The 20,422-nt window shown below is 42.1% G+C and overlaps 1 protein-coding gene across 1 annotated transcript in view; it reads right to left on the bottom strand.

The window, feature by feature from the left end:
- The window catches only part of gpr179 (G protein-coupled receptor 179), a gene marked incomplete at both ends in the record, with an annotated part of 33,241 nt that overhangs the window by 8,326 nt on the left and 4,493 nt on the right, over positions 1 to 20,422 (bottom strand). The window contains 5 exons of the mRNA XM_080722494.1: positions 747 to 985; positions 2,128 to 2,237; positions 6,555 to 6,623; positions 10,695 to 10,906; positions 14,249 to 14,336. Coding sequence (XP_080578620.1) covers positions 747 to 985; positions 2,128 to 2,237; positions 6,555 to 6,623; positions 10,695 to 10,906; positions 14,249 to 14,336 — 718 coding nt within the window. The remainder of the gene's footprint in view (positions 1 to 746; positions 986 to 2,127; positions 2,238 to 6,554; positions 6,624 to 10,694; positions 10,907 to 14,248; positions 14,337 to 20,422) is intronic.

The following is a 20,422-nucleotide window of genomic DNA, read 5'->3' as shown; positions in this document are numbered from 1 at the left end:
GATAGTCCAGTGGGCACAAGATTTTATACATTTGAAAACTTGAAATGGGACATTCTGCATAATGAGTACTTTCTACTTTTGGTACATCAAGTACATTTTGTTGCCAATGCCTTTGTACTTTTACTCAAGCGCATTTTGTATTCTGGACTTTTACACATTGCAGTAGGGCATTCACGAATAGTAATTTTTAGTATTCGAATTATTCAACCTCAAAGTATTAGAATAGTCGAATATTCGACAGGACTGGCCAAACTGTCAAATATTAAGTAAGCAAGAGGCAAACATTGTGAAAATAGCCGATCTACATGCTCACAACGCCTCGTGTTGCGAGGCGTTGTGAGCATGTAGATCTGCTATTTTCACCATATTTATCTGCAGAACCGAGTCACATTAAATGTGATACCTACAATTCCAAGTGCTTGTCAGGGTGGGGGTCCCCAGTTCAAATATGTTTATTTTGGGGGTCACGGCCTAAAAAGAAGCCCTGGTATAGAGCATTAACAAATTCATCCACCAGGGGTATTGACAACTCATTCTTATGACCTCCTATCTAGCCAAGCTTTATAAACTATATATTTTTTAAAGAGTAAACAATGAAATAAAATAAGCGAATATTCGACTTTGGTGAACAACGTCGAATAGTGACTTTGATATTCGAATATTCAAATATTTGGTGAATGCCCTACATTGCAGTATTGATACTTTTACATTTGGGTATACTTTCTCCACCACTTCCAGCCACTCACCCACGGCCATCATGTCGTCCCAGCGGTCCATGTAACAGGAGAGGAAGCCCAGGCCGTCCCACGTGGTGGACGTGACGAACACCGGGATGTTGCGCTCGCGGTTCTGCAGGACACACACTGTCCAGGCGCACAGGAACCAGATGACCGTCACCAGCATCACTCCCAGCATCCTCAGCAGGTGTATGCTGGACAGGTAGGGCACCCTCTGAGCCGTGCGCGAGAGGAACACCCTCAGCACCCTGCGGAGACACAGGAGTCTATCAGCTTTTCATCGACGAGTAAGTCAGTGTAAGACAGTGTCGATTCCATCAACTGAAACTATTGTGAAAAATGTTTGTCGACTACCCTTTTTCAATGACGATAACAAAATAAAAACTAAATTAAGATGACTAAAACTAAAGACTAAATATATTGACAATTTCGTCAAGACAAAAATGTTAGCGAGGGACTGGTGGAGAAGAGATCCGGTAGAACTAAAAGACAAGTCATTTTATGTTTGGTTGCGCTTGGGTGTTGCACTCTGAAAATAGCAGAACTAAAAGCTCACAATGTGTTGCAGCGCGACACGTTGTGAGCTTGTAGATCAGCTTTTCATCATGCAACCAAGTTTAAAATCTGCCAGTACGACGCCAAAAAGGCCGGCGAAAATACATCCTGTAGATTTAGTCAACTGAAATCTTATGATACTTACTCGACTAAAACTAGAGTAAAACTAAAACTTTTCAGATGACTATGACAAGAAAACAAATTGGAATTTTATTCAAAAGGCTATAACTAAAACTAAATCTAAATTTGCTGTCAAAATCAACACTGGATCATCTCAGACAGACAGACAGACAGACAGACAGACAGACAGACAGACAGACAGACAGAGAGATCGATAGACCAAGAGACAGAACAGCAGTTAGAGTTACAGAAAAAGAGTAGCAACGGCCATGTAACTGCAATGTCCCCTTGTTGTTCCCAGGTGGACACCGTCTTTTTACTATCTAAACAAAGTTAAAACCGACAGACCAAGCAAAACATTTGACTGAGACATGCTGAGCACAGACTAGGCTGGGGAATGCACTCCAAGGAACAGTAATGGACCACAATGGAAAGACACTCTTGAGCTTTTATCGTTTTGACGAATACGTACAATTATAGTAAGTTCATACATGCATGCATTTCATCGATAGAAACATCAAGCAATCAATCAAGCAATCAATTAATAAATCAATCAATCAATCAGGGGAGTGCTATCAGAATCCTGAGACAATCAGCATTTGGTAGAACGGTTTGATAAAATGATGACTTATGCTCAGATGGGGGAAAAAATAGTTTGATGAATTAAAGAGGAGTACATATTAATATTACATGACAAAAGTAATTAATAACTGACCGGTACAATTTCAGCGTCACTGTCCCATAGACAATAGAGAAGCCCAACATTCGCATCCAGCGAAGGAGGATACACCGGAACGTACTGGGTTTGAAGTATAAAATGAACACCTTGGAAGAGAAAGAGAGACCGAGTCACACAAGGAAATAATCAATACATTTACAGTATGTGCCCTTGCAATGAACAGGACAGCCTACAGATCATTCCCTTCATGTTTCATGAACATCTGCTTACCTGTTTTCAAGTTATTGTCTACAGACAAAACACACACTCAACCATCTCTTGTTTCATGTCTCTCGATTGTGACATTGACCGTTGACCTTAACAGACCAAAACTTCATCATCTCTTTGAGGCAGTCTAATAATCATTCCCATCCATTCTCAGCATCAAGGGTTGACATTGACCTTGATTGTGATCTCGACGTTATCAACCCAAGAATCTCTACGGGGTCGCCTACTGACCATTCTCTCTCAGAGTTTAATGAAAACCTGCCCATCCGTTCACTAATAAAGTAAACTCAACCACGAACAGACAGGTCTGATTACAATATACCGTATTTTCCGGACTATAAGGCGCACTTAAAAGCCTTTAATTTTCTCAAAAAACTACAGTGCGCCTTATAGTCCAGTGCGCCTTATATATGGATCATTCATTGACATTGACATTCCCTTTAGCACAGCTCCATCTGTTGGATGCATAACGCAACGGTAGCGTCTATTATGTGCGCCTTATAGTCAGGTGCGCCTTATAGTCCAGAAAATACTGTACTCCTATACAGGGACGTGCTGGGCCCCTGATTCAGCCTGGGAAAAAGAGTTGGAGAGGCCCTCATTGCGCACTATAGAGAGAGATCTCTCTCTATAGTGCTGCCGCTACTCAAAGATTTGCCATTTCAGATCATGACAAGTGACAAGCCAGTGGGCCAATTACATGAGTTATATTTCGTCGTTGTTGGGTGGAAACCTTGTATGTCCAAAACCGTTTGTTTTGTATTTATCATTTTAAAAATGACAACGCCTCGCACCTTGTGTGCTTGTAGATCTGCTGTTTTCACTACTTTTGTGCGACGGCCTTTATGATGAAGCAGGGCTTTGCTTTGCAAAATAATCTACAAATTTGAAACTTGGAGATACGAGGTTTCTGCCCGACAGTGACGATTTACTTTGTTGGCCACCCAGCCCCCAAAATGGAACGAAGGCCGACATTTTATTTTTAAATTTTTCCTAATGGCCGGCCTGGACCGGCTGGGAATGAACCGGCCGTTCGGGAGTTGTCCTGCTTTTCCCAATGGCCAGCACGTCCCTGCTCCTATACATTGCTACCAGGTCAATGGCGTTGTGGTTAGAGCGTCCGCCCAGAGACTGGGAGGTCAGGGTTCGTTCAATACCCTGGCGGGGTCATACTTAAGACTATAAAAATGGGACCCAATCATGATAATAATAATGCCTCCATGCTTGGGGCTCAGCATCAAGGGTTGGATTGGAGGTAAATCCCCTCGACATGCTAGCGTCATGGCCAGGGGGTGTGCTTGTACATCATGGATGTATGGTATATCAAGCCGCTTTACGCTTAACAGGAAATAGGCTCCTGCCCTGTGGCTATAGGTTTGTTTAGTTAATGGATTGATTTATTGAGGAACCACTTCATAATGTTCAAACGAAAAAGGATTTTATATATGAATGTGTACAGGGTAATGTTTGAATGACAGTAAGCATCATCAATCCAAAATGTGACTGTATATAGAATAGATCAAGAGACCTGAGACCTGAGAACCAGAAAGGTGAGTAACCCCAGTGAGATGAGAGGGTAAAGAGAACACCCACGCAGCCTTTCATTTGGCCTTTACAGTACCGAGCAGAAGTGGGCATGTTGACTGTACAGTACCTCTCTTTTGGTCTCATTTTCACCAGCTAAAATATTTCCACTTTGTTGTGAATGGGGTTTCTATGCCTGGTTACAGTGGGTTGGCTATCATTTGGGCATGCATTGCATTTTCAACCACTCAAGCCCTTTAATATTTGATAGTCTGTCTAACAGACCTCACATCATGTCGTGTGGCGACGACACGCTGGCCCGTCGTACAGATTTTTGGGAGGGGGGGTCAAGATCAAAGACCTCCACTCCCCCTCTGTTTTTCTTGTGGGTTTTTCCACAGGAAATTATTCATTTTTAAAGTAAAAGAAATGTTAAAACAGTCCTACACAGCGGCAAAACCGTTTAGGCTTAATATAATAGGGTTTATATAAAGCATGATGTCTTCATCTTACCTTGGGAGAAAGTTCTTTCACAGTCACTAAAATCTTTCCTACACAAACTTGTGAGTTTGTAGATCGCTTCATCTATCAATTTTTGAAATTATTTTGGCTTTTTTTTTTTATTGCGACCGAAGGTTGCAGTTTAGTATGTGAAATGGTACATGCTGACTCCGTCCGTCTGGACGTATACACTTTCATGGGTCTATGGGTTTGCCGCTCTGACATCACAGTGATGTCAGGAGAACCACACTAACAGATTCCCCTTTATGCCCATACATGGAGATCCCTGATGTCATCAATATTAAGCCCATATCTAACAGGACTTCATATGTGAATGCCCATATATGGAGGCCACATCGGCCACATACCACACTAACAGAATCCATATATGGCCAAGACAGATGGCCAAGACAGTCCTTATCTGTGTGGCTGGTTCTATAGACAGGGATCTCCATGTATGGGCATAAAAGGGATTGTATGTATGATGTCAGATGTCATCTACGTCGTAGGACTTTCAGATAACGAATAACTGAGTAATCATGTTTGGGCTCTCACAGCATATCTCCTTATACAGTACATGGATCTCTATATGGGTACCAGGGGTCTCCAAATATGGGTAACTGGTCCGATATACTGTACATCAGAACATCACTGGCCAGATTGTTGCCCTGAGGCGTCTTACTAGTAGTTTAGCCTATAATGCGTGACATGCCCAATAGGTTTCATGTGGTTGAACAGTTAGCTAGGCCTCAGCTGTGAAGAAGAGAGCAGTGATGAGGTGCCTGGCTCGTGCCCATGACAGGCTGCAATAAATCACCTCAGTGTTCACAATTAACCCATTTAGGCCTAGAATTATTGAATGCTTTAACTATTGAAAAATAGCAGATATACAAGCTCACAGCGCGGCACCGAGTGCCGCGCTGCAAGCTTGTAGATCTGCTATTTTTTTTAAATCCTGAAAATTAGAATTTTGACCCGATTCTATAAGTGTCTTTTGAATCCTTCTAAGATTTTTTGAAAAACTCATGTGTCATGTCAGCAATCTGGCCAGCCATCGTCAAAGAAAAGGTCCTTTTCACTTAACTGGAGCTCAGTTAGTCTGTTCTTGAGAGACTACTATGTCAGCGGTTCTCAAACCTTTTCATGTGAAGGACCCCCAAAATGACATGTATTTGGCCACGGACCCCCATCTCAAAATATTTTGTTCCAGTGACCACCCAGAAGCAAAATTTGAGTTACAAATGTTCGCTTTAAAAATACATACAAGTCAAAGATTTGCACACATTTTCACGACTTAAAAAAAAAATAGCAGATCTACAAGCTATCAGCGCGGCACTCGGTGCCGTGCTGTGAGCTTGTATATCTGCTATTTTTCACTGGTTAAAGCATTCAATAATTCTAGTGCCTAAATGGGTAATAAGATGTGTGAGAGAAGAGAGAGGCGTACACTAGAGCGTTAACATGTACGGTAAATGCATCAAATACATGGAACAGAATGCCGAGCTGCTCCACTGCACAGAATGTGATGGATGACCCCTGAGGCCCCCGCAGACCATAAGCACCAGTATCAGCAGACCTGCGGGCAAACCTCAATCAATGCTTTTAGACAGATGGATGAAAATTGATGGCCGCCTTTCGCAAGCGGTCTTCTGTGATTGGTATAATGAATCTGCGGATTGATTCTCACATTTTAACCAATGACATGTTATGAAAGCGATGGCTTGTCCTATACCCGGCACCACCCCCATCACCACACAAGATATGTCCTTAAGCTCATTCGTGCTTCGCCGGTGTGACGGTGTCGCGCGTCGAAAATAGCCGACCTAACAAGTTCCCAGCAACCGCGTGAGCTTCTAGGTCGGCAGTTTTTCAGCGCACGACACCGTCTTGCGACAGGGCATAAATTTGGCTTTACACACCAGCACACAAACCCTCCCCAACCAACCACTCCCAGCTCTCTCTAAACCATCCATTATGATATAATAATCCCTGGCACTGTGCAGTGATCTGAAAAGAGCTCTAATCTCTCATACGCTCACTCACTTAAAGCCTGATTTATACTTTGTTGTACGATGGTTCCCGTGCACCAAAAATAGTCTACGGCGCCCAACGGGGAGCTTGTAGATCTGCTATTTTCGGTGGTATAAATTTAGCATTACTCACTTACTCACCGGGAAGTAGAGCAGCAGAGCGCCGAAAAGGATCGTCTCCAACAGCAGCAGACCTGAAGCCCGTATCCTCTTTGGAAAACAAGGTGGAGTGGTTGGTTGGGGGGGGGGGTAATTGAGGTTAGAGATTGTGGGGGGAAAAACACAGTAGACAGACAGAGGGAGTGAGTGGAACAGACAATAGAGAGGAGAGAGAATGGATATTGACTTTAGAATCATTGCAATTAAGTGACTTACTTATTTATTACCAGCATAATTGCTTGCACACTACTAGTTCTCAACGCAGGATCCGGGTGACCCCGTGTGGGTCGTTGAGGGGGTCCCTCAAGGTAAATGGTTGATAGTTAGCAAACAAACTGCCTCTTATACAGTTCTGTAAATCTCATACGGTCTACTTGTGCAACCCGTGCACACACTTGTACCAGAGATTGAAAATACTAAACTATCAATCCATGGCCTAATTATTATCAAACAAGGGGTTCTTGAAATAATAATAAAAAAGGTTGTTATTTACTGGCTTATACGGCCGATGCCTCAGCAATACATACTGAATTGTACTTGGCAATTTAGAGGGATCAGACAGGTGTGGTTAAGTGCTATTGGAGCCATTTCACAGGGGGTAACAAAGATAAAGAATTTCTAAAAATAAATAAATGATGATAAATGGGACATGTGAGCCTTGTCCAGTAAAGACACAGTGGGTCTCCGTACGTGACTGACAACTGTGGCAGAGCCCGCACGTTTTTATTTTTTTATTTTTAATCACATTAGATCAGGTGAAAATCACCCCAATCACCCAAAAACCAAGAATGGGGGCAGGGAAACAATTCTATTGTTATGGATATAAATAACTAAACATTGTGATTCTCTAGCAAATATGGACATTATATTTCAACACATATGGACAAACCTGCACCTTTACAGAGATTACACACATTTATCGATAGACCAAGAGTAGCTATATGGAGGGAGAACTAATTAGACCCCTCTTTTTGTTCTTAAAATGGCTAAATACAAGGCACAAGTACTTAGTATCCATACAATCAATTGTTTGCATTCCAAAACGATTCTATACCGATTATTTGCATTGTAAAACGATACAATACAAAGCTAAACGGTATAATATCTTGTTGTTTGCATAACGATATAGTAGATCGTTGCAAATTTTAAAAAACATCTCGATTCAGTTACTATATCGTTACACCCCTACTACCTACCAGCCTGAAGGTATACCCAAGGACCTACCCAGGCACCCACCGACATGTCGGGCTAGACTAAAGGAAAGGCCATGGGTTCACCAAAAACTCTACGTTTCACCCTGCAATCCCAATCTGACATAATACAGTGTTATGTGCAAATGTGACATTTTGGGCTGAGGGTGACACTTGAGGAAATTAAGGCTCAAATGGTTGAGGACAATCCTCCGGGATCGGAGGCCATGGGATCACCCAAATCTGTAGGGGCTATCCTCTACCAGTATAATTTGAGATGATCTTGGTTTTATGTAAAGTGGACAGGTGGACGGGTGGACAAACCAACTGATCGAACCCTCCTTTGAACCCTGCCACTAGCAGGGTTAAAAAACATATGTGACTTTCATGTAATTGGTTATTAGCATTAAAGCTTCCATTTTTTTTTTGGGCAATTTACAATTGCAATTTACAATTTAGGCATTTGGCAGGTGCTCTTAATAATAGTTAATACATCAATACATCAACATCAATACAAGGTAATAGGTAATACATCAATGCATCGACATGAATACCATATATCAAATGCATAGAAATAGTAATCTAAGAAAAAAAAAACGTGTTGACCACGCACCTATTCAGAAAAAAACTTTATGAAAAACCATCTAAATGATATCTAAATTACATGGTATGGTCATTGCGGGCAGGCAAGTCCTATGGTAAGTGCTATGGGCCGACATGGAGTCTGAAGAGGTGAGTCTTCAGAGTCAGACAAAGGCGGAAGCTAGGGAGTGAGTCTGCCGTTCTAAGTGTAAGTGCAACAGGGCTGATCTGAGTGAACAGCTGTGGTTGTAGGGATCGAGCTTTGGAGGAATGGAGGTGCCATGCCTTTGGCTGCTTTGAAGGCCAGCATCAGTGTTTTGTACTCTGTGCGGGCAGCAACCGGGAGCCAGTGGAGGGAGCGGGGAAGGGGGAATTTCGGCTGTTTGAAGACCAATCGTGCTGCAGCGTTTTGGATCAATTGGAGAGGCTTAAGTGGACATGCCGGGAGGCCAGTGAGGAGAGAGTTAAAGTAGTCAAGTTTTGATATGACTGATGTCTGGATGAGGATCTGGGCTGACTCCTGGGTTAATCAAAGCTGGTTATTTATATCGTATAGTTTAGTGGCTGAGGAGAGACTTCCCAGCATGCCTTGGGGTGTGTTTATATTAGTTATTGTTCTGTTATTGTGTGATTAATTATCATGTGCCATGGGGAATGCACTGGAGGAATTTATGAGTTATTGTGATAATAATGCCCTTGATTTACATCGACCACATTTACCCTGGTGTCCCTCCTTTGGGCATGTGATTTCCATCGGCCATTACAATAATGATGAATGAATAATAATTTACATAATTTAAAGCAGCAATTAAACCAAAATGAAAATCTATCTCACTAACCCTTGTCCCACACCGCTGGTAGATTTGCTAGGGTTAGCGATAATTGGTCTAGAAAGATTGCAGTATCTTTCTCTTACTTTTGAATGGTCTGCATTTCTAAACCAAAATGATAATTTCAGTGAATTACCCTGCTCTGCTGTCAATGGTAGGCTATTTAAGAAGATAAGGAGAGACCTTCACACCAAACTTCTATTGAACAGATAAGAGTTCTGATGATGCAGTGCTTTGGCATAGGCCTATAGAATGAAGTCTACTGCATATGAGGAATACAAAAACCCAGTTGCCTACTAAACAACTGGGTTGTTCTTTCATGTGTATGGTTAGGCACAACAACAACGACAAAACAAAACAAAAATAATAATACTGTATGGACAGCCAGCTTTGGGTCGATTGCTTCGTAACCCTCTAGTCTAGTCTAACAACTTTGGTGACCTTTTATTGCCAAAAAATATGCTATGAAAAAGGTATGCCAATGGAGAGGTTATCATATGCATTAATTCATTAGAGACTGGTCACCAATTGCAAGATTTTTAAAAGAGAAATGGAAAAGTGTAATTTGTATGGGAGTGTGTACAGTCTAACTGCACTTTTTGGGTATATACTGCACTTTGTGTATACAGTACCTGACAACTACTTTTTATTACAAATATTGAAACTACTTTTGGTTGCTGCATGGTATGCTGTTGATTCTGTTTTTTTTATTGTATTGTGTTGTCCTATAAGTGTGTATGTGTCTTTGTAATGTGCACGTATTTTTGTCCAAAATCAATGAAGATATATCTAACTATTAAACGAGCAAACTCACTCACTCACTCACTCACTCACTCACTCACTCACTCACTCACGCTCTAACGCTCACGCTTATCCACGTTTATCTATTCACTCGCTTCAGCAACTGATCCCAAATTTCACATGGTATTGGCCATTAGCATTATACCAACGGTGACGGAGCCCGAATTTCATTTCTCCCAAATTAAAGCTGTTTATTAGCGTTTTCTTCACCACTTCTGTTCAACTCTACAGCCTGTTGTCAGGGTTACAGTCCGTTCCTCCAGGCCATGGGATCTGTAGCCCCACACACACACACACACACACACACACACCCCTCTCTCTCACAGTTAGGAATGTGCATGGTCTCTCTCTCTCTCTCTCTCTCTCTCTCTCTCTCTCTCTCTCTCTCTCTCTGTCTCACGCTTTCACCAGGTGCGTTTGATGTGTGTCTCATCTTCCAACGGGTATGAAAAAACTATGTGGAGCAAGCGCATACATCCCCATACTTCTATTCACCTAAATTTGCTGTTAAATTATTTGTATCCATCATAAATATACACTCCTCCATGAGCTGCTCCTTACATTATGATGCTCCCACATATTCTCACGCACGCACCAGTTACAGTAACTTTCCCCACAACCCACACTCTGCACATATTTTGGAGCACATATCTTCGAACGGGTAAGGTCTAGTATATATAAAATAAAATAAAAGAATAACCAAAAACACCTCCACTCACCTTACTTTGCCGGTGTTGGTAGGCCGCCAGCATGCTGAGGAACACCAGGATCATGAAGAAGCCCTGGATGACCATCATCCAGACTCTGAGGAACCTGTTCTGCTGCACCAGGCAGGGGGATCCGTCCTCACAGCTCTTACAGCCAGGCCAGCAGGGAAGGCAGACTGGCATGAGAGGGTAACACACGTCTCCACTGCCAGTACCGTTGGCACCTGCATCACATATACAGTGGTGTAAAAAGTACTCAAATGTTTTACTTTATGTAAAATACTGCAATGTGGAATTGTGGAAATGCTCTGTTAAAGGGATCCCTGGCTAATACGACAAATATACCTTAATACATTATAATTGTCCTCTATAACTACAATGTAAAATTAAAAACACCTCAATTATTTTATTTCTTCTAGAAATAGCTAATCTTTCACTCAATAGGGGAAATGCCTGTCGCAAGTTGATGATGTCATAAATGTTGTGTGATCTATCCCTATGGAATTTATGCCATGCATGTGCAAATAAAAACAAACGTAATACTTCCTGTGGTTAATATGAGCATCAAATCAATATTTCAAATGTGTTTTTTGCACATGCATGCCATCATTTCCATAGGGATAGATCACACATGATATTTATGACATCATCAACTTGCGACATGCATTTCCCCTATTGAGTGAAAGATTAGCTATTTCTAGAAGAAATAAAATATTTAAGGTGTTTTTAATTTTACATTGTAGTTATAGAGGACAATTATAATGTATTAAGGCATATTTGTCGTATTAGCCAGGGATCCTTTTAAGTAAAAGTAAAAAGAAAGTAGGGTACGTATTAAAAATGTACTTGAGTAAAAGTACAGTATTGGTATAAACATGTACTTAAAGTACCAAGAGTAGAAAGTACTCATTGTACAGAATGTCCCATTTCAAGTTTTCAAATATATTAAAAAATCCTTTGAAAATAGCAGATACACAAGCTCACAATGCGACACGATGCGCAATACGGTCACAATGCGTCACATTGAGCTTGTAGATTGGCTATTTTCAAATGGCCGAAGAAATGTATATACTGTAGGGTTGAAGCGTTAATGTATGTTTTGTAATAATAATACATCTACAAAGTAACTAGTAAGTGTTCAAATAAATGTAGTGGAGTAAAAAATGTAATATTTGGATCCGAGATGTAATGGAGTAAAAGTATTGGAAATTGGAACATATGATTACCAAAAAAGTAAATGTAATTAGTTACTTTACACCACTGCACACATACTGTATATATATGTTCATGTGCTAATGTACTATAATATAATATATTATACACCTCTACAACAAACATTATTTGTTGTAGAACCAGTCATTGATGGTTATGTGGACGGTAACATCCTCTCAGGAATAACAACAGATGGAGTAACTGGCTTACTCTGTTTGATGTGCACAAGAGAATGTAGATTGACACCATTTTAAGCACAGGCCCTATAGTGTATATTTATTTTTAGCAGGCATGATAAAAGATTATACTGTCATGAGTTTAGTGTTAATGGCACAACTTTTCTTTTGCGAACATAGGTTTCCAGACACTGTCGCTTTTTTGGGACCAAAGTGTTGGATGGATGGACAGACAGACGGACAGTTGCCATCCTTAAAGCCCCACCATTAGTGGGGATCAAAATAATTTAGCTGTTGAATAATGTTTAGTCCTTCTATCGTGAGCAGAGTCAGTCAACATGTCTCCACTGACGGCTATTGTCTTCGTGCACACAGGGGCGTCACACCAAATTCTGGGCCCTGGGTACAAGGATTCACTGTGGGCCCCCCATGAATGTTAACTATTGAAAAATAGCAGATATACAAGCTCACAGCGCGGCACCGAGTGCCGCGCTGCGAGCTTGTAGATCTGCTATTTTTGAGAAAATGTGTGCAAGAAACCTATGTTTCCATGTCAGTGGTGGTCAAGGACCCCCAAGATGATATGTATTTGGCCAAGGGACCCCCATCTCAAAATATTTAGTTCCAGGGACCCCCCCCCCCCCCCCCCCCCGGAAGCAAAATTTGAGTTACAAAATGTTTGTTTAAAAAATACATATTCAAAGATTTGCACACATTTTCATGACTTCAAAAATAGCAGATCTACAAGCTCGCAGCGCGGCACTCAGTGCCGCGCTGTGAACTTGTATATCTGCTATCTTTCAATAGCTAAAGTTACTAGGGCCCCTCCACCTTGGGCCCTGGTAACTCAGTCCCACTTTCCTACCCCTTGTGACGCCCCTGCGTGCACAGGCACAGACTGGCACAGAAAATCGTCTCTGGCATGTGTGGTCTTCACCGGCCCAAAGACGCCATTACAGTTTTTAATGATTATTATTATAATTTTGAGCGGTGCTCCTGGAAGGAGCTACATAAGCTCCAACATTTGGCTTTGTCCGGGCCCAAAAGAAATTTTCTGGGCCCCAAAGAATGTGTGGGCTCTGAAGCGTGGCCTACCTTTGGCCTAGATTTGGCCTACATCTTGCACAAATGGCTCATAGAAAATGTCCAGGCGCCAAAAAATGCACGAGCCCCAAATAATGATCGGGCCCCAATAAATGTCCGGGCTCTGAAGCGTGGCCTACATCTGGCCTACATCTTTACACAAGTGTGAATGACTTTTGTCCGTTTGTCCACGTCTGTTTTTACACCCATGTTCACACGAATGTCCCGCAAAGCTTGCCATTGGCCAAGCATCAGGGCACGTTTGGCATGTATGTACGCCAATCTCTATATATTTATTCACCCTCTCACTCTAACACTGACACTCACACAGAAAGCCAAACTTAGCTTAAATAACACATAAATAGCACTGCTCACTTCACGCTAGGTGTGATTTTTTGTTTTGGCTCAGCCCTTCTGGCATCTGCCAGAAGTGCCAGACCGCCCATCCAGTGTTACGCAATTTCTCTTTGAACATCAAACGGCCACCCCTGTGGAGGGTGTAGACAACAATATGCCTTTATATATTTACATGTTTCACCTGACAGAGAGAATAAGATAATGTGTGTGGAGGAAAATGTCATCCCTCCTAGTTCTGCGCCCCAACCAGCCTGTATAGGAGCTAGGGCTACATGATATGGACCAAATCTCATATCTCGATATTTATGCCAAATATTTCGATATCGATACGATATACGATATTACCGTACACATTTCATATTCAATGTTTTAAGTGTCGCGACGGTGTAAACTAAGCAGTATTAAAAAAACAGCATAATAATAAGTTAATATCGATCTTAATTTTAAGTGCTATTGGGTTCCCAAACTTGTTAATTTTGATAGTCGAAGTGAAGCAAAAGGCAAAAGGCAACGATATGGGTGATATGGGCAAAGATATGGACGATATATCGCCCAGGGCGATATACCGGTATTGCAATATCGCTGCCTTTCGCAATACTGATATTGTGCAATGTGCATGGTCATACCTTGATAATGATATATTGTGCAGCCCTAATAAGAGCCAGTGCAGCGACAAAGAACTCCTCTGTGCTTTGGGGGCGGCTTGCATTCTATGGACAGGTGTTAGTGTTGGCTTACCTGTGTCCACTGGGGGGCTATAATATCCCATTTTGCAGCGGCAGCAATACTGGCCCAATCGAAACCCTCCGTCTGGACGGGGCACACACTGCACAAAATAGCAGAAACATTTAGTACAGGTATATATCCTCTACAAGCCCTGTGCTGTTTTCACATCGAATATGAAAAGAAAAACACCTAGAACATTTCTTAATCAAGATAAATTATTATAATTCATGCATTAATTGATTCCTGAATGCAGGCTTGTTTGCAGTGGTTCTCAACCTGCGGGTCGGGACCCCCATCAAAGGCAATCCACAGTTAGAGGCAGAAATTGTGAAAATAGACGATCTACAAGTTGCAAGGTGGTGTGGGCTTGTAGCATCAACTCCTACATTCCAAGTGCTTGTCAGTCGGTTCAAATATGATTATTTTGGGGGGTCTGTAGCTCTGCAGTGTGAAATTGAATGTGTAGCAGTCAAGCTGAGTATAAGCCTGCAGTAACCTGATTTAATCTATAATTAGCAACTGTACAAACCCATATATAAACCCGCCTTTATTAAATAATAATAAAAAATGCCAACACAACTTAACCACTTATTAACTCATTAACTTCAGGTCTTTTTTGATTCAAGAGTTTATTAGGAGTTTGCAATAGAAAAAAGTACAGTTTCATGACAGCACAAATCACTGGTACAAGGTCAACTAAAAGGAGATCCTAGTAAGCTTTACAGCTTATTTACACAGGAACCACTTGATGTATCTCATATAATATTGAAAGACAGACGGATAGAACATAGTACTTTACATAGGATAACATCAATTACAAAAGCTTCCGTTAACGTGTGGACTGTGGAGTGCCTCGATCAATCTTTAGTTCAGGGACCTCTATATTCTCCCACAATAAGACCAAAAAGACCAAAGCTGCTTATAACTATGTGGATGATGCGCAATTAGATATAGCTCTCTCTCACCAAGTGATTAACTGTGTCTGTGTGCCAAAATGTCCTCCAACTAACAAGATCAAAACTTAGATAACTGTCTAGATTGAAAACTAGAGCACATCTTGATTCACTTTCTTTGAGGCCTAAAAACAATCAGGATCAATAATCCTGGTGTCAGTATTCATTCAGATCAGAATTTTGACTCCCACATCAAATCTATCTAACAAAATCAACCCGTCCTAAACATAAAGTAAGAAGAGGATACATGTCTAAACAACACAGAAAACTAATTCATGCTTTTAGGCCTAGAATTATTGAACGCTTTAACCAGTGAGAAATAGCAGATATACAAGCCACAGCGCGGCACCGAGTGCCGCGCTGCGAGCTTGTAGATCTGCTATTTTTGGACAAAGTCATGAAAATGTGTGCAAATCTTTGAATATATATATAATATATTTGTAACTCAAATTTTGCTTCTGGGTGGTCCCTGGAACTAAATATTTTGAGATGGGGGTCCGTGGCCAAATTCATATCATTTTGGGGGTCCTTCAAATGAAAAGGTTTGAGCACCACTGACACAGTAGTCTCTCAAGAACAGACTAACTGAGCTCCATTTAAGTGAAAAGGACCTTTTCTTTGACGATGGCTGGCCAGATTGCTGATATAGAAACACAGGTTTTTCAAAAAATCTTAGAAGGATTCAAAAGACACTCATAGAATCGGGTCAAAATTCTATTTTTCACGATTTTTCAAAAATAGCAGATCTACAAGCTCACGAGTGCCGCGCTGTGAGCTAGCGAGTGGGACTGAGTTACTAGGGCCCAAGGTGGAGGGGCCTTAATTATTTTATGCTTTCGATGTTCTTTTCTTTTTATTATCTATTTCATGTGAATCACTTTGAATTGCCTCTGTGTATGAGAACTGCTTGATAAATCAAACTGCCTTGCCCAACCTGCAGTCCTTAATTTACCTGGATAAATAACCCTGTGGTTTCAGCTCCTACTGCAGTCTGTCATTCTGTCAGTCTGCACGCACGCACACGCACACGCGCACACACACACACACACACACACACACACACACACACACACACACACACACACACACACACACACACACACACACACACACACACACAAACACAAACACACACATGCACCCACGCGCGAGCACACTGACAAACACACACACCGGCACGTGTGTGCACGCACACACACACACAAATGCATGCACACTTGGATACTCTGTTAATCTAAGTTAAAAGCTAAATGGATGCATAATGCCTCAACCCAGAGCATTATCCTTTTTTCTCCTCCAAATCCTGTATCCATGTGCATGTGTGCACATGCACAGGCATTACGCAAATACGCACGCGCGTGTGTGTGTGCACGTGCAGTCGCGCGGACACATACACACACACACACACACACACACACACACACACACACACACACACACACACACACACACACACACACACACACATACAGAGCCAAAGTGCAAAGTGCAAAGACATACAGTATATATACAGTACATGAATACATACAATCCCCCACATCAAATGGTAAAATACCTAATGGTATGCTGAAGTGGTTAAATATTAATGTGCTATGGATTATATGTATATATGTATGTAGCCATAACATAATTCTCTTCAGAGAAACATATACAGTCAAGGATAATCACCTATTTAACTTTAAAGCCATCCCCTTGCCGGCCGAATGCCACAAATACAGAAACCCATCATATGCATTACAGATTCCAAAACTTTGTATGACAGTACCGAGTCTGCTCTTAATTTTTAATGTGTTGTTTTGCATGTTTAAAACATGTTTTAAAACATGTTTTAAAACATTTACATAGGACAATAGAGATAATGAGATGGGATCAGGTTTAAAATGGGAAAAGTTGTGTTTAATAGGTTTTACTCAGATGCTCTCTTGACCAAATTTTACTACAGTGTAATTTGCACTTTTATGATTGAATGATGATTGGGAATTCACTCACTTTGGAGGTGACCTACATTTTTGCCTTTCCATTAGTACCTGCTGGCACTTGGTGGTACTTTATCATCTTGCCCGAGATTCCTGCTAACGGATGACAAACCATGTATGAGAGAATAGCTATGTTTTTCACACTTTTAGAGCATATCCGAGGTCATAATATAGACATACCTTTATATATATATATATATATATATATATATATATATATATATATACAAAGCCACACAGCAAAACACGTCGTGCTTTTGCTCAATAAAAAATAAAGTAAGCATTGAATCCTGCCCATGGTCCTTCATTGGAGTGTGCTGTCCCTTCCTGAAAAGAGGCAGTGGGAGTTTGTCCTCCACAGAGTCCATTGCCGGCGTGGTATAGATCTCCTATGATGCCATCTCCCGGGTCACAGATGTAGCAGTAGATAAGTGAGGGCCGGCTGACTCCCACTCCTACTTCCAGGGAGCCACCAGCCATACGCTTGTAGACAAGTTCTCAGAGACAGAGCGGAGCATCACTTGTGCTGCCTTGTGTAACGGAGGTGATCCGAACCTCCCCACCCGGCTTTGAACCCGGGTCTCCCGCATGAAAGTCCAATATCTTAACCATTACTCCAAAGGGATATCCCTATGGAACTAGGGCAGATACTATACTTTTGAGGCTTCAGGCTGGGGCTGCGACTCTCTCCGCCACACTTGTTGTACGGGTGGCGGGACTTGAGTCTGTTTGGCAGCACTGTTGTCGTTGTAGTGTCATGCAGGATATGCCAGTCATGTATCTGGGCTGTCCTTGCCAGACACCATTTCTCAGTCCTCTAAAGGGCCATTTATAGTTACGTATGGTTGATTTTGTGTACGTTTGGGGGTGAGACAGTACGTACGGTAATTGCGTCGACATGCATAGTACAGTACGGTCTCTGTGTTACATTAGGTTCAATAAATCCTATGTACAAACTGTATCCACTAGATGGCACCCAAATGCATCTTCCCAATGAGCAAATGCTACATAGGCTAGCGCCTACATTCATTGTTGACAGATACACTCGGATTGAACGACCTGCAGAAAACACTCTCCCATCGGCGCTAGACACTGTGCTGTCTGGATATAATATAAAAAGGACTGGAGAATGGATGAGCGTGGACACGCAGTGCCGTTGCAAGCGACCGCCTAGAGCGCTATCTCAAGGGGGCGCCGCCGACAGTTAATGAGCCACCCAAACCGACCCAAAACCGACTAAAAACACCCCAAAACCTGCAAAAATCGTGTGCGTGGGAGTGGAGAGAGGCACATTCGAGAGAGCTGGCAGAGATCGCTGATTAGGCTGGCAACGGGTCTGCGTCCTGGCCTGTTCACTACTGTTCAGCGTGTTGGTTACTTTGTGATTTCTTTCTCTTTTTTTTTTATGCCCACGGCAATGCATGAGGTCACTTCCACATACGAAATGGAGACCAGAAAAAAGACGAAACATTTCTCCCTCTACTGCCCCCACGGTTGACAAAAGTTCGCCACGGGTAGTTCATGTGTACGTACGTTTTTATCGTTTTTTATCCGTGTTGTCCGTAAGATTACGGAGACAATCAATTACGTCCGGACGGCCGGAGGAACCGGATTAAATCACTCTCCCCCTCCGTTTCTTGTGTATTCCTGCGGTCCTTAAGTACTACTATGCATGGTACTTAAGTCTGCTTGGCCAGGGCCATTGCACATGTGGGGGGCATTGTTTTTCAGCCAGTCAGCTGGTTGATGGTCTGCCACACCTTGCGTCTGGAGTGGGTGAAGTCGACTGGCGACTTCAGTCCATCTGACCTTACGGGTGGTATCCAGCTTTTGGAGAAGTGCTGTTGCCGTTACATTCACATCTTCCCTGGAGCTAGCCTGCTGGTGGTCATGCAGGAAAGAAGGCTGCATTCTTCATCCCAGCCTGGGATATAGCTCTCTAGCCTTGTGGAATGGTCTTCTTTGCTGGGCATGTGTACACAGCGTCCACATCAGCAGAATCTGGGTCCAGGAGACGGATTGATGTTCTTTCTGTCTCTGCTGTTTATGCCTGATAGTTGGCTTTCCTAAAGGTCCAAGGGACCAATAGATGTTGGATGGCCAGCTGCCTTTACATCTAGAGTTCAGGACACTATGCGTCCCTCACACCTACGTCACATCACTGATCAGACTCATGACTACGCGGTTTGTTTGGTTTTTGACTTCCAACCAACATCTGTCTTTTTCCGTTTGTCTAAAGTTTGTGTACGCTTCATGGGAGGCGAAGCGTAGATGTGTAGACATTTTTACGGTCTATGGGTTTGCCGCTCTGACATCATGCTCTGATTTCTCTGTGATCTTGTCCACGTATCTGTCTATCTCTGAAGGTCACATCTGACACTGTGGTTCCCCTGACACATCACTGTGACATCACAGGTGATATCACAGGTGACATCACCTATGTAAAAGTCCATACCGTATATATGGGTATTCCCCAGAATCACTTTTATGCCCATATATGAAGATCCCTGATGTCATCGATATATATATCACTGGCCAGATGGCCAAGACATGGCCCATATCTGTGTGGCTGGTTCAGATAAGGATCTCCATGTATGGGCATAAAATATATTGTATGCTGTGATGTCATGGGAACCACTCTAACAGAATCCCTTTTATATGGAGATCCCTGATCTCATCAATATTAAGCCCATATCTAACAGGACATATGGGAATGCCCATATAAGGCATATATGGAAGACAGCCCATATCTGTGTGTCTGGTTCAGACGGGGATCTCCATGTATGGGCATAAAAGGGATGTATTATATAGAGTACTGTACAAGGGTAACTGGTCCGATATACATCACTGGCTAGATGGCCAAGAACTGGCGAGGTCGCATGTCGCCCTGAGGCGTCTTACAGTAATATGTGTAGTAACAGTGCGGTATGTCAATTATCCTGGGAATTTCTGCTCTATTAATGGAATACACTGACATTTTGGATCCAGAATACCGGTACATACTAAACATTTAGCATTGGCTTGCTTCTATAATTATGAATATGTTGATAAAAGATGGAATCACAGAACTCAGACAATGTTCGTAACCTCATATGCTTGTCACAAAGCCAGATGTTTTGAGTCAACTATAAGCCAGGTGAAACAGGAAGGGACAGAGGGTGCAATGTGGATTTGGGAGTGTTCTTCTCTTGTGTTATACGGTGGCCTATGAGAGCAGTGCATGAGGGGGAAGTATGTCAACAACACGGCTGGATTAT

This window comes from Nannobrachium achirus (assembly GCF_963921795.1).
Source record: "Nannobrachium achirus genome assembly, chromosome: 3".
NCBI classification, from domain to species: Eukaryota; Metazoa; Chordata; class Actinopteri; order Myctophiformes; family Myctophidae; genus Nannobrachium; species Nannobrachium achirus.
Note: the sequence above shows the minus strand (reverse complement) of the source record. Positions and strands in the feature narration are given on the sequence as shown.